Below are 13,791 nucleotides of genomic sequence, written 5' to 3'. Positions count from 1 at the left end.
CAATGAAACCTGTAGAGGCGATGTAAATAGTACCAATTCGGCCGTTGTTGGACACTGACGGGGGCGTTGGTGCCTTAAGGCACTAGGGAGCGGACTGCGGTCACTGAATATTGACGGTCACATGACCCAGTATACCTGATTGGACCCAGATCTGCCCTAACTCATGTGACCCCCACACAACGCCTAAGCGAGCGCACCGCCAATTTCCTCCATGCGATCGCCGACCGACTTGTCGAATCAACCACCCAACGACAAACCCTCCCACAATCCCTCCCTCGACACTGTCAACATGTCCGACGCCGGGGAAGTCGTCGCGGTCAACTCCATCCTGCCCAAGGATGTGAACGAAGGCTCCGTCCTCCTCGTACGCACCTCCAATTTTTCGACATCTTAAGCCGCAAATGCTAACTGATCCCCAAAGTTCAACAAGTGGTCCTACGAGGATGTCGAGATCCGCGACATCTCCCTGACGTGAGTGCCCATCATTTCATACGATTCCGAATGCGCAGATATGGTTGTTGTCGAGTCCACACTGGGATTTTTGGTGGCATGAAATTTGGTGGAAAAAACACTGCATCGCAAGGCCCCTGGGACATGGAGGAAACACGATACATACTGGGCATTCGGGGGCGCACAATGCATCAAGGACACTGCTAATTTTTCTTCCCCTCTCCAGCGACTACATTCAGATCCGTCAGCCCGTTTACCTCTCCCACACTGCCGGTCGCTATGCCGCCAAGCGCTTCCGCAAGGCCCAGTGCCCCATCATTGAGCGTCTGACCAACTCGCTCATGATGAACGGCCGCAACAACGGAAAGAAGCTCATGGCCATGCGCATTGTCTCCCACGCTTTCGACATCGTACGTTATTCCAACTCGATCAATCAACCCAAATTTCGACTCAGGTGCTAATTTCTGTTCTTCAGATCCACATCATGACCGACCAGAACCCCATCCAGGTCGCCGTCGATGCCATTGTCAACTGCGGCCCCCGTGAGGACTGTAAGCTACACCCCATCCGACCCTCTTCCGACGAGAATATGGCTCCAGTGCAGTAAAATCTCTGGGCCACACGATTGTTGTTGAGCAAAATGAAAGAGTGGAAACATTTACTAATTCAAATTTCTGCCAACAGCTACCCGCATTGGTTCCGCTGGTACCGTCCGCCGCCAGGCCGTTGATGTCTCCCCTCTGCGCCGCGTCAACCAGTCCATCAGCCTTCTGACCGTCGGTGCTCGCGAGTCGAGCTTCCGTTCCATCAAGAGCATTGCTGAGTAAGAGACCCTTGTCTGCTTTTAAATCGCATTGACCAATTGCTAATCATTTTCTCAATAGGTGCCTTGCTGAGGAGCTGATCAACGCCGCCAAGGGTAGCTCCAACTCCTACGCTATCAAGAAGAAGGACGAGCTTGAGCGTGTTGCCAAGAGCAACCGGTAAAGGGTGTGTGGGATGTATTCTCCGTTTGGTCCTCTGTTTACGGCTTCTGGAGTGGACGGGGGGTTTTCGCCGGGATTCAGTGGAATTGCACGCATCTGCGCGGCTGTACTTAAATTGATACGGTCAGGGAAAAGCAGTGTCCAAAAAAAAGGAACGCCGTCGGATTGCTTTTTCCAAGTAGTTGGGATGTGATCATGAAAGTCTCGGGTGGTAATGGCCACTTTCAATATGAAAAATTTTTTCCTCTTCCATTACAGTCGGGAGCTATTCGTATCATTATTTTCATGTAGTAAGTGTATCGAAATTCTAGAGCGACACATGCCAAACCCAATCTTCCCTGTAATTATCGAAACTGAAAGTGGCGTGTATTGCAATTGCCTTAGTCGCTGTATGTTCCTCCGACATGCTTGGCCCAGGCTGGTCGCTTATCGATACGGCGAAAAAAGTTTCGGCGGACCGCTTCGCCTGGGGCAGACCAACCACCCTCCTTCCACCACCTTTGCTCTCCACCTTAGAATACCGTCAGGATGGTGAAAAGAAAGCTTGGGGCCTTGGAAAAGGTCGAAGCTGACCTGTGAGTCTTTTTTGACCGCGAGCGCCCGATGCTCCCGTGTCATCTCGGTCAGGGCTACGGAACTGCTCTATTGACATCTGTCTCCCTCACAGGCCCAATCTGCAGCATAAGATTCGCAGAGATCCGAAGTAAGTGCTAAAAAGCTTCTCTTTCGCGCAACATACCATGGCGGTGCAATACTGACAGTCGTCCCGCACCTCAGATCATATATCGAAGATTTTCGCGCCCAGCACTACCAATATGAGTCGCATCGCGAAATTTTCATGGCTGCGCCGACCGCCGCAACGGATACCGGTATCATTTCTCTCCGTGAATTGATCGACTTCATCTCGCACGTCGCCGATTGTTATCCGGATATCTTGAAGGACTTCCCGCAGCAGCTCATCGACATGCTGATGCAGCACCACCTGGTGCTGGAGCCGGAATTGAGGGAAAAGCTGGTAGGAAGTCTGGTTCTGTTGAAAAAGAAGGATCTTTTGGACTCCGCAACGTATGTGGTTGGACGTCCCTTACGAATTTTGAATGTCTGTTTTTAACCATTTTTTGCTGCAGGTTGCTCCATACCCTATTCCCAATTCTCATCACTACGCCTAGCAAGACCCTACGTGCTCTTCTTTTCCAGAAGATCTTGTCCGAACTTCGCAATGCCAACTCCAAAACCACCAACCACAAGCTTAACCGCACTATGCAGACTGTTCTCTTCAACTTGGTGACATCGGATCGCACCAGTTCTAAAGCTCTCTGGGCCATTAAACTGACAAGAGAGCTGTGGAAGCGTCAGATCTGGACTGATGCGAAGGCTGTTGAGGTCATGAAGGAGGCCAGTTTGTCCGAGAACGAGAAGGTCATCGTTGGCGGCGTTCGCTTCTTCCTTGGTGGAGACAAGGAACGTGAGGAGGCTGAAGACGATAGCAGTGATGACGAGGCCATCGATGTTGGACGTATCAAGCATCAACTTGGTATCAATAAGAAGACCAAGAAGAAGGCTCGTGTTGCCGAAAAGGCCATGGCTATGCATAAGAAGAAGGAGCGCAAGAAGAATGCGCCGCACCCTCTGAATTTCTCGGCACTTCACCTGCTGCACGATCCTCAGGGATTCGCAGATTCGCTGTTCTCTCGACATCTGCAAAGTACCAAGGCGAAGCTGAACCTTGAAAACAAGCTTCTTGTCTTGCAGCTGGTTTCGCGTCTAGTGGGTCTGCACAAGCTTCATATCATGTCGCTTTATTCCTACTTCCAGAAGTTCCTCACCCCTCGTCAACCTTCCGTCACCTCTTTTCTCGCATCCTTGGCTCAGGCATCGCACGATCTGGTTCCTCCCGATGTTCTTGAGCCTTTGGTTCAGAAGATCGCGAATGAGTTCGTCTCCGAAGCTTCTGCTGGAGAGGTTGCTACTGCTGGTCTTAATGCCATTCGAGAAATTTGTGTTCGACAGCCTCTGGCAATGAACGAAACCCTGCTGCAGGATCTTGTCATGTATAAGAAAAGTAAAGACAAGGGTGTTATGATGGCTTCCAAGGGTCTTCTCAGTCTCTACCGTGATGTCGGTGCGTCAATGCTCAAGAAGCGCGATCGCGGCAAGGAGGCATCCATGAGCCTTCGTGCTGGCGAAAAATTGGGTAAGAGATTTGGTGAGCAAGAAGCTGGTGGGATTGAAGGTCTTGAGCTTCTGGAGAAATGGAAGGAAGAGGAGCGCCGCAAGAAGCGTCGCGAGACGGGCCTGCCTTCTGATGGCGAAGATGACGACGAGGAAGATGAGGCGGAGAATTGGGCCAACTGGAATGTTGAGGATGATGATGATAGCGACGATTCAGGCGATTGGGTCAACGTTCAGAGTGATGTTGAAATCGAACTCAGCGATTCCGAGGATGAAGGCAAGGCTCCTCCCTCAAAGAAGGCTAAGCAGACTGAGGAGGAAGCAAAGGCGGAGGCCGAGGAGAACGACAAGGCCGATCAAGATGCCTTCTCTAAGCTCGCTACCACAAAAATCCTGACCCCTGCCGATCTGGCGAAACTGGCCGAGCTCCGTGCCGAGGCTGCTGTTGATGCCGCTCTTCCTGGATCGAAGTCTCGCCGTGCCACCCAGAATACTTCTCGTCATACCGATGACCCCTTGACTGCCGAGGAGATTGAGGGTCTTGCCGCCTTGTCTGCCGGAAAGGCCACTCGTGAGGAGCGTATTGCTCATGCTCGTGAAGGCAAGCCAGACCGGTCCGAGCACAAGAGTAAGGAGGCGAAGCGCAAGGAGCGCAAGCAAGAACAAGGAAAGAGTACTACCAACAAGGAGAAGGCTCGCCGTAAGAACTTCCTGATGACGCTGGGCAAGGCGCGGAGCAAGAACAAGCGGAGTCTGGTGGAAACTCGTGCTGTGCTCAAGGCGCATCACGATCGCCAGAGGAGAGGTGGAAAGAGAGGTAATGTGGGAACATCACATTAGATGCAGTGTGATAGATAAATATTTATTGTACGTATGCGATTCATAGATATCTAAAATGGGACCTGGCGTCATTTCAGTTGCAGTGGATTATTCCTTGGTAGTTCAGACATGGTCAAATGTAATCAGATCGACTTGCAAAAAGCTCGTTATGAAATCATCACGTCACATTAGTGTAGTGTATCATGACATGGATTGATCACAATCATATTTGATCATATAAAAAAAAAAATTGGTGTCATGTCACACTGCATAGCAACATGTCATTGTATATATATCATGCTTGGTGATGAATCTGGAGTATATCCACGACATATGTCATTAGCCCTAAAGTTTGGAAGAAATCAGAGATCGACAGGGTCACGCATTGCAAATATTATTTTATGATGTGTACGAAGACCTTGCTTGAATGGTTATTCATAGACAGAGAGAGGGTTGGGCACGTTACAACCCTTTCGTAACATCGAATTAACCTTATCCATTTTCAATGCCTGTCCAATCTTATCGCTGCCAACTTCCATTATTCACGTCACATGACATGGAAGAGCGATCAGCCCTAAGCCCTATCCTGAATAGGCATAATTGAGTCCGCGCGTGGCCGCGTCGGGAACGCGTCAAATTCTCCCCAGCCATCCGATTCTGGTCTCCTCGACTCTCTCACATCACACTGCAGCAACTGGACGCAACACACTCCGCTCCTTCCTTCCACATTCCGGTCGTGCTCTCGAAATCCACCACGCTTTCCTTTTCGGCCGACTTTTCCTCAACTCCTTGCGTCATGCCATCTGTCGTCGCCAAATCTAGCATGGCATCCTCGAAAGACGCTCTCTCCAAGCGCCGACGCTTCCAGCCCTCAATCACAAACTACTTCTCGACTGCACCCTCCGAGCCATACCACTCCGATGGCCACACCGTTTCGCACAATCACTATGCTGCCGCCACGTTCTCTGCCACTCCGGTAGTTCCTTCGACAGTGCAATCGTCACTCCTCTCGGTCGGAATGCGGGTCCGCAAGTCTGTAGCGGACGGATACAAGACGCAGGAGGCGATGGAAAAAGAGAAAGCTTTTGCGATCCCAGCTGTCGCCGAAACTTCAACTGCCCAGCCATATTTGAGTGGTACTAGGTCTGCTGAATTGGCACCTTTCTCCGGAACTTTCAAATTGTATGAACCGTCGACTTCCTGCGGACATCTCATCACCGACGACGGAGACGCCTTTTCCCTCCCACCTAGCAGCCAAGAATCCGTCCAGACAACAAACTCGTTCAGCACCATGAACCATCAGAAGCGGACATTTGATTCGGATGACGTATTCGCCGACTCAGGCGATGAGGCTAATGATGGCCCACGGGAAACCCCTCTTGGACGCCACATCCTAGCCCCAGGCCTCGGACCGCAACGACGTCGTATGCTTGCCGCGCAGCGGATGAGCAGCCAGGCCACCATGGATCTGGACGACTTTGAAGAGGCTTCCTTCCTTCGCCGAAGGGAGGAAGTCGATGCGGACTATGGCCGCATGGACTTTGCTTGACTGAGCAATTTAACTCCCATACCTTTACGCCGCTGGATGGCGCTGGCAACCTGGACTGATTTTGCTCCTTTGGATGGACTTGTATTTTGCCTTGTACCACGACCGCTTTTTTTCTCTGTTTGTGCTTTTGCTGTGTACCTATACCCCTGTTGACTTTACTCTATCATTGTTGCCTGTACATTACCTGAGATCCCTGCCGTCCAGCGACGATGCATATCTCAAAACCTCGAGATCGCAACGTTGCAAGAGCTTGCGTCTTTCATTATGAAAATCAATCTCTTTCGAACATTTGTAATTGCCTTCCAGCTTCCAGCTGGAAGATTCCGATACTGGAATTTCTGTTCCCGACATTGTACTAGTTGCGTTTGATACTTATGCATAAAATTCCCATATACAGATACGAGAAATTTGGGATACATTGGTATGCATCCTTCGCCATTGACATTATCTTATGAATCGTGCTTACTGGTAAGTACCTTGCAAACCCGCAATCTTGAGGTGCAAAATAAACTTGACTAGGCGCAACACCTGTGTGGGCCAGAGTGGACCAGGGGCATGACAGCTGAGTTGACTCGGGAAATAACACTGATCTCCGTTCATGTCAAAAGGTCTTTCGCTCAGAAGATCGGTCTACTGGTCTTGAGTAAATTCACCGCAGTGGCACTGGGATGCTTTGCGCCTGGAACACCGCGCATCGCCAAAAGCAATGACCGAGCGGATCGAGCCAACAGCGCGCGCGAGGCCGAGCTTGCAGCAGTGGTGGAGATGTAATCTCCACCTGAGGGGTCTGCAAAACGTTCATAGGCGAAGGGACTAACACACGCTGCCCGCAGACCAAGGTTCAGGGGCTGTCTCGCCAACGAACCCGCTCTTCCTCATCCAAAGCCTTGCAAATACAGACCAGCTGAACCCAACCCATGCTTGGCCCTTTCACGATCGGAGATTGAGCCCGGGCCAGGATCAGCCTCTCAAGAGACTCAGCTACAGCGATCGGGCGATGTCGATCTCCAGAGGACTAGGCCCAGGCGCACCGAGATTGGCGTTGATCTTCCCTGAAGAAAAACCGGGAGGCCAGGCGCATTTTTCCAAAACCTTTTGTCGCAATCTTCAGTATCAACATGGGCTCTGACAGAAAATGCTACTTTCCTTCTGGCGCGGAAGCCCCAGGGAACGTCCCATGCTCCAAAGATACAGTTGCCTCATGCTGCGGTGAGGAGGACATATGTCTGTCCAATGGATTATGCCTAAACGTCGGGCATCAGCCGTATGTTCTTTCGCGAGGGGCTTGCACCAGCGACAGCTGGGCGACAGGATGTGCGCCTTATTGCAGTATGTTACTGGAATGGGGAGTATTCTACTAGCATCCAAACAAACGCGATTAACACAAGTGTCTTTCTCTAGCGAATGCGACGCCTCACGAAGGCGCCTCTATCATCAACCTCACCTATCAAAATGGCACTGCCGAATATTGCTGCGGCACTCCGGTGATCAGCAACGATGCCATCGTCTGCCCCGATGGCGACTCGACCGGCTTCACTGTCCCGTCAGGAACGCCTCTCGCCGGCGCAGCACTTCTCTTTAACGTCTCCTCTTTCGCTCAATCCTCATTACCAACATCGACATCTAATTCCACAGCAGGCTCCTGCGAATCAGAATTCTCAACCTGCCATCAAACAGCGATTGGAGTTGGAGTTGGCGTTTCTTTGGGAGTGGTCGCTATAATATCCATCATGTGGGCGCTCTTGGAGAGGGCAAGGGCTACAAAAAGAAGCGCGATTCCCTTTTCAGGTGGGAATGATGTTGGCGGATCATATGGGCAACTGGACCAACATGAACATCGCCCTGGACCAGTGGAACTGGGATCACTACATGCAACACAAGAGTTGGATGGCGCGACAACGTCAGAGCTCATGGCAGCAGGAGCGCCTATGAAACGGCGATGAAGTCAAGCAAAAGGCTACTTCTCCAGAGAGTGGATATCTTACTATTCGTGTCAATAATATTGGAGATGCTGCGGCGCAGTCAAGAAGGACTCTTGGAAAACTAGTTAAATTCTATTGAAAGCGCTAACGGGAAAGAGTCATATAATGGCTTAATAGAACCACCGGAAGGTATCACTTGCCGGTCCATCTTGGAGGTTTTCTGTTGGAATTTCCATTGCTTTCACATGCACACCCTGGGCTCGATCTCTTTTCTTGTTGTCCAACATCATCCAAAGTCCCAGACAGATGGTCAGGACAATTCCGGTACCGCCAAAGCTGGCAGTCGTGATCAACGCTGGCAGGTAAGTTGGCGCATCTTGACTGCGGAAGATGTTGGACGCCACGACTCCCATCAAATTCGCTACCGGAACAGCGATACTTGTCAGGACTACTCGGCGACTCTCATTGGCAATATTGTTGTTGTACCAGGCATCGAGAAGGACAGACGGTGCAGATGTACCCCTGGACACGGATTAGTAACGAGCATAATACAAAGTAACGGAGCGCAGAACTTACCAGGTCATCATAAAAGAGGCAAAGTAAGCGACGTTGACGTCGTTTTGAACATCAATGGCCGCATAAATGATGAAACCGATGAATGTGAAGAGAAAACCCAGCGCAATGAAGGGAAACCGCCATCGTGTCCAGTCACTGCAGAATGCTAGAATGAGCAGCATCGCCGCACCGGAAACATTGGGCGCCACAGTGAACAAGTTGGTCTTGACCGTGCTGTAGTTGAGGCGCTCAATGATCACAGGAAGAAACAGTTGCACCCCTTGAAGGGGAACACCGAGGCAGATCTGAATGGCCAGGATGGCCCAAGAAGTCCAGTGCTTGAAGACGCGGAAAGCGTCACGGATGTTGAGCTTCTCGTCCACAACTGACGAACTATCAATTGACAATCGCAGATAAGCAAGCTCCTTCTCTTCGGGAGTCAGGAATTTTGCCTCGGCAGCAGACCTGGGCAAATACCAGAGGGCGAAGAGCGCAAAAAGCACAGTTCCACCACCCTCAATGAGGAAGAGGTACCTCCATGAGGCCAATGGGCCCGTTTCAATGCGGAAGACGCCAAAGGCAAGGAGACCCGAGAATGCAGACGCAATACTTTGTGCTGCATAGAAGATGGCCAATCGGCGAGCCAGTTCTCCTCGACGGTAGAAACTGGAATTTCTAGTTAGCATTGAGCCGCGGTAGCGATTATAGCTATCAAACTCACGTTGTCTGGTAATAGATCACGAGCGGGAAGAAAGCGCTTTCAGCCATTCCCAGAAACCATCGGATGGCAAAAAGACCACTGAAATTGTAGACAGCAACCACCAAAATGGTACAAATACCAAAGGTCATCATCATGCATGGTAGCACAATGTTGGGACCGAACTTCTTTCCAAGAAGGCCGAGGAAGGGTGCTGTCAAGACATAAGGAACAAAGAAGATGCTGAGAATGAGGTTGTATTGGTTTCCGTGGAGATTTAGGGTATCTATAAGCGGCTCAATGTTAGAATGCTGTACATGAATGCCAAAGAAAAGGATAGGACACACCCTCAAGACCCGCTGTTTTGGCGTTGCCCAGATTTGACTTGTCCAAACTGTTGAAAAGGTACATGATCGCTAGAACGGGGAGCAAACGCAGGTCGAACTTCCAGACCAATACGCGCTCTGCTCGCGGATCAATGTCCACACTAGCGATGGTCGTGTGGACATCGGATTTCGGTGGCGCTTCTTCTGACATGACTACGATTTTCTGAGACTCGCACAATTGTCCATCCTCACTTCGGAGGAAGGGGCTTCCCCATATACACAACTAGGCTTATCTGGACCGCAACGTCCTTCCCCACGATGACACACGTTTCGGGTAACCTTTGACGCCCCACCGACAGATAAGCTATGGTCTTGGCGCGCCACGGCAGATAAGCAGCCCGTGCTAATGGCAGCCTCGGACGGTTCGCCCCCGAATTCCTCCTATCTTCGATTTTCTGACACTGTAAATCTGCTAAGAAAACCTTAAAACGGGTTCCTGAGGATATGGCGCCGAGGTTCTTCCGCCGCCACTATCGTCGCTTCAGATGAGGAAGCATTTCGCCCTCATCTCACTTCTCTGCTACGTATGGCCTGGACCTTGATTGGTTTTAACTGCCAATTGTCCATATTGACAAATATAGGCTTTATTTGTTTGTATGTACTTGGCGAATATGGTAGGAAAGAGGTTTGATAGTCTCACGCCGGGTCTAAAATGTGAACATAGGAACCAAATCATGGTGCAGCCGTTGTACCCTTTCCCGTATGCTGAGGGGTGACAATATCTCGTAGCTTGAATGATGTAGTGAAGTTCTTCTGCTTGACAAACCAAGCATTGACTAGCTCCCACTCTTGGTTGGGGTCGACGAATTGGATCTGGCGAAGTCAGTCAGTCAGTCATGCTAAAAGACAGGCCAGAGTATTGAATGGTACAAACCTCGAATCTTCTTAACATGCTGGGCACGAGTTTGTAAATCTCCAGGAGGCTGATGTTTTTTCCAATACATGTCCGGCTTCCCATTCCAAACTGGAACATCGTACCATTCATTTCCTTGACCCGAGATTCTTCAGCTTTTTTGCCGACTTCTGTCTTGCAGAGCTCCTCGTCGTACAGCCACCTCTCCGGTCGGTAGATATCGGCATCTTCCCCAAAGACGCCTTTGTCCATGTGGATCAGCCAAGCGGAACAGCCCACGATCGTTCCACCCTGCACAAAATGACCCGCGATTTCTGCTCCGCCCTGGGGCACAACCCGTTCAAGTGGAAGACCAGCAGCAGGATGTAGTCGGAAAGCCTCCTTGATACAAGCGTCAAGATATGGAAGACGCTGACTTTCATGCCAAGTCACAAGACCCGTCTCAGAGTCTGCGAATTCTCCAGCACGCCCAGCGTCGTCGATTTCGGCTTGCAGACGGACCAAGGCAGAAGGATTTTTAAGTAGGAAGTAAAATACAGCCGATAGACTTATCGCAGTTGTCTCCGAACCCGCAAAAGCCATACTCACAGCCATCGTCTGGACCAAGGTTTCACCCATGAATTCAGGGTGCGATTGATGCGCTGCCAAGAACTTGGAGAGTAGATCCAATGACTTCGCTCCAGGGACTGGCTTGAGTTCTCCCTTGGTAAGATCTGGCATGCGCTCAGCCATGCGGTTGCCAGCAAATCGAGCAACAGGAAATGTGGCGTCGATGAAGCCCCACTGTGAGAACTTGAGGTAGATTGGGTTCTTGAGCAGAAGTCGGTCTAGGAAGGGTATTTGACCAATCTGAAAGAAATACGTTAGAACACATGTATAATACCAGGTAAACATATAGAGGAAGCCGTAACATACCGGAGCAACGTAAAGGAATAGCCACGACAAGTAGGCCACGATGCCATCAATGTCCTTGTTCTTTTCCACGAAGCCGTGTCTCTTGCTGTAAGTGATCTCTCCGATAACATCAAAGGCATAAAATTGTAGCCATTGAGTAAAATCACAGCCCTTTGGGTTATTCACGTAGATATTCTTGGTCTGATCCAAGAAGAGTTTTGTGGTGTTATCGACAAAGGGCTCATACTGGACCAGAGCCGACATTGCGAATGCGGAGTTAACGCATCGGCGAAACCTGGCATGAAAGTCATTGTCCGTTGTACTGAATAGGGACTGCAAGCGATGCCCCTTTGCAATAGACTGTTGCACGACATAGAACTCGGACTAGTTCAATCCTTAGTATCAAGCTCAACCGTAGACTGTATTTGGGAATGGGGGTAAACCAACCTTGGTGAATCCTTTGTTCAATCCGTAGATTGTCCTTAGGGCTTGAGGGTTTGAGAAAGAAAGTGTGTTTGGCCCCAGGCGGACCACATCGCCATGCTTCCTGTGAAGTGCTCGATGTGTGACTTCGGGCCGGCGGCCATATACATCGACAAGACGCCACCAGTCGGTGACGGAAGCCAGAAAAGGCCCTGGGTATCTGTGAAGTCCATTTCGATATCGATTTCTGATAGCCCAGAGCAGCAGAACTGCGAAAAACGTTGCCAGCCAGTGCTGTGAAAGCATCTGGAGGACATGGTCTGTAATCCCACGCATCTTGACCGAGTATTAGGTTGTGTGGTGTGTTGAACACTGAACCGTAGGGAATTGTAGCGAGAACTTGGAGGAGTCCTATATAAAGAACAGCACGACACGGGATTTCATGCGCTCAGTATCTACCGAGGCCGTCGTCTTTTGGACGAATCGGGCATGGCCACAATGCGCCAACCCAGGCAGATCGTCACAAAAAGCAGCCCCGTCGCAGAGCCTACGGCCGGTGGGGCCCAGTTAAATGCACGGGATTATGCCTTGATGAGGAGACTTGAGCTCGCATTGACGACTGGGCCCCATCCTGCTCGGATTTCCTTCAGGTTGGCGCGTCGGGGGCCTAAACCCTGCTGCAGCCTGTGCTTTCGTCATCGCCTGCATTCAACTGTCGTCAAAGGTCACTTCAAGTTCACTTCTCCCCGAGAACTTTCCGCGGTTGATGCTCATTTAAAAGGCCGGTCGAAACGACGTCAAGTTCATGGCGGAGGCGTGTGGAATCCCCATTGACCGAAAATTGTGGGGAAGCTGTGGAGGTGAAGGCGGCGTGGGGCGGCGAAGTTGGCCGGCGGCGACAAAAGGTGATGCCCGGGATTTGTATACTTCCTCAACTACCGACGCGTCCGGTGATCCTGCAACGCCAACCTCCAGCGGAGACTCGTTTCAAGGCCATTTAGAGAGCGGGCCTGGACCTCATATGAATAACGGAAATATCCGTGCTGATTTCCACTTGCATGCATATTCGCTTCTCGGCGTTTCGCCAATCTCATTCGTCGCGCGACGGCCTTTGACCTCCTCCACCGGAAAACTACCACCTCCTCCCCAAAAATACTGAGAAGGTGACGGCATTCTTCTTGTGACTCGCTGCGAGGACACCTAGGCTGCCATGTTTTACCAGCAGCCTCCGCGAATGCTTGTCCAGGAGGTTGATATAGATCTCACCGCCCCAGAAGGATGCTTTCAAGCCGAGTCAGCAGAGAAAGGCTTCATTTCTTTAAAGTCTTGGAGAGCAGACCTCGGCTCTCAAAGGAATTTGAAACTCTCGACTGCAGTGCAAGTCATTTGCAGCGGACCACCACAAGACTTTGGAAATGTGTTTTCTACATTGGGCGTGTTGGGCATGTTTACGATCATATCTGGTAATGTTGAGCTCCAAAGGTTGAAACTATTGGCTGGACTCTGCTGACAGAACTAATTAACTCTATATTCCCTAACTTTCCAAGCCCGAAACTCGATATTCCCAACTACCAACATAGCACCGCTCTACAGAGGACTACAACATGGAAAAATATTGGCTTCATACGAAATGCGCCCGAGTACTGGCTATTGACAACACTGGTATTGGAACGCATGCAGTATGAGTCTCTTCAGTTGGTTAACGCCCCTCTGCCTACTCATGATGATACCGATATGACCCAAGTGAATGGTCTGATAGCGGAATTCCGGAGCCAACGGCTATCAACGGCTCACTGATCGCGATATTGCTCCCGATGGCTGCATGATAATTGTGATGATACGATGCGAATGAATTTTGAAACCGGAATTTGAAACCGTAGTCGTCATTAATTCGTCTAAACTTGTTCGCCATTGCACGCAGTGCTATGAGACAGGAAAACACAGCGCTCGAAATGCTGCATGACAGCAATTATACCCTCGCACGTGTGAAGCATTGTCCCAAGTTCTCTCTCAGATGAGATGTCTGATTCACTTCCCTTCCTTGAGTACTATTGTGCTTCTCAACCTCCACCTGCCCGGCATTGT

General features: G+C 50.5%; 7 protein-coding genes across 7 annotated transcripts; 5 read left to right on the top strand and 2 right to left on the bottom strand.

Moving 5' to 3' along the window:
• The first annotated feature begins 197 nt into the window (after positions 1 to 197).
• N7532_006936 (40S ribosomal protein uS7) lies at positions 198 to 1,549 on the top strand. Its single transcript, XM_056619430.1, has 6 exons — positions 198 to 364; positions 422 to 471; positions 677 to 860; positions 926 to 1,001; positions 1,135 to 1,273; positions 1,335 to 1,549. The coding sequence occupies exons 1-6, from the start codon at positions 212 to 214 to the stop codon at positions 1,435 to 1,437; spliced, it is 705 nt and encodes a 234-aa protein (XP_056475589.1). The 5' UTR covers positions 198 to 211; the 3' UTR covers positions 1,438 to 1,549.
• A 415-nt stretch (positions 1,550 to 1,964) lies between these two features.
• Positions 1,965 to 4,448, top strand: N7532_006935 (SDA1 family protein; the record flags this gene model as incomplete). The annotated part of the gene is made up of 4 exons (XM_056619429.1): positions 1,965 to 2,011; positions 2,104 to 2,139; positions 2,214 to 2,501; positions 2,564 to 4,448. 4 exons carry the CDS (start codon positions 1,965 to 1,967, stop codon positions 4,446 to 4,448), a joined length of 2,256 nt encoding a protein of 751 aa, XP_056475588.1.
• Positions 4,449 to 5,223: 775 nt separating this feature from the next.
• Positions 5,224 to 5,976, top strand: N7532_006934 (uncharacterized protein; the record flags this gene model as incomplete). The annotated part of the gene is made up of 1 exon (XM_056619428.1): positions 5,224 to 5,976. The coding sequence occupies one exon, from the start codon at positions 5,224 to 5,226 to the stop codon at positions 5,974 to 5,976; it is 753 nt and encodes a 250-aa protein (XP_056475587.1).
• A 555-nt stretch (positions 5,977 to 6,531) lies between these two features.
• N7532_006933 (uncharacterized protein) lies at positions 6,532 to 6,747 on the top strand (the record flags this gene model as incomplete). The annotated part of the gene is made up of 1 exon (XM_056619427.1): positions 6,532 to 6,747. The coding sequence occupies one exon, from the start codon at positions 6,532 to 6,534 to the stop codon at positions 6,745 to 6,747; it is 216 nt and encodes a 71-aa protein (XP_056475586.1).
• A 347-nt stretch (positions 6,748 to 7,094) lies between these two features.
• N7532_006932 (uncharacterized protein) lies at positions 7,095 to 7,919 on the top strand (the record flags this gene model as incomplete). The annotated part of the gene is made up of 2 exons (XM_056619426.1): positions 7,095 to 7,305; positions 7,378 to 7,919. The coding sequence occupies 2 exons, from the start codon at positions 7,095 to 7,097 to the stop codon at positions 7,917 to 7,919; spliced, it is 753 nt and encodes a 250-aa protein (XP_056475585.1).
• A 149-nt stretch (positions 7,920 to 8,068) lies between these two features.
• N7532_006931 (putative MFS transporter) lies at positions 8,069 to 9,687 on the bottom strand (the record flags this gene model as incomplete). Its single annotated transcript, XM_056619425.1, has 4 exons — positions 8,069 to 8,420; positions 8,475 to 9,119; positions 9,175 to 9,436; positions 9,498 to 9,687. The coding sequence occupies 4 exons, from the start codon at positions 9,685 to 9,687 to the stop codon at positions 8,069 to 8,071; spliced, it is 1,449 nt and encodes a 482-aa protein (XP_056475584.1).
• A 521-nt stretch (positions 9,688 to 10,208) lies between these two features.
• Positions 10,209 to 12,042, bottom strand: N7532_006930 (cytochrome P450; the record flags this gene model as incomplete). The annotated part of the gene is made up of 4 exons (XM_056619424.1): positions 10,209 to 10,349; positions 10,411 to 11,238; positions 11,305 to 11,667; positions 11,731 to 12,042. The coding sequence occupies 4 exons, from the start codon at positions 12,040 to 12,042 to the stop codon at positions 10,209 to 10,211; spliced, it is 1,644 nt and encodes a 547-aa protein (XP_056475583.1).
• Positions 12,043 to 13,791: the final 1,749 nt, after the last annotated feature.

The sequence above is a fragment of the Penicillium argentinense genome, assembly GCF_028826775.1.
Source record: "Penicillium argentinense strain IBT 30761 chromosome Unknown utg000005l_segment0_segment0, whole genome shotgun sequence".
In the NCBI taxonomy this organism is placed as follows: Eukaryota; Fungi; Ascomycota; class Eurotiomycetes; order Eurotiales; family Aspergillaceae; genus Penicillium; species Penicillium argentinense.
The sequence above is the reverse complement of the archived record's forward strand: the minus strand, read 5'-3'. Positions and strand labels throughout refer to the sequence as shown.

Coding starts and splice junctions, on each gene's coding strand:
- N7532_006936 (XM_056619430.1), top strand. CDS start 212: ATGCGATCGCCGACCGACTTGTCGAATCAACCACCCAACGACAAACCC. Junction 1,002..1,134: donor CTGCGGCCCCCGTGAGGACT/GTAAGCTACACC, acceptor TTCTGCCAACAG/CTACCCGCATTGGTTCCGCT. Junction 1,274..1,334: donor TCCATCAAGAGCATTGCTGA/GTAAGAGACCCT, acceptor TTTTCTCAATAG/GTGCCTTGCTGAGGAGCTGA.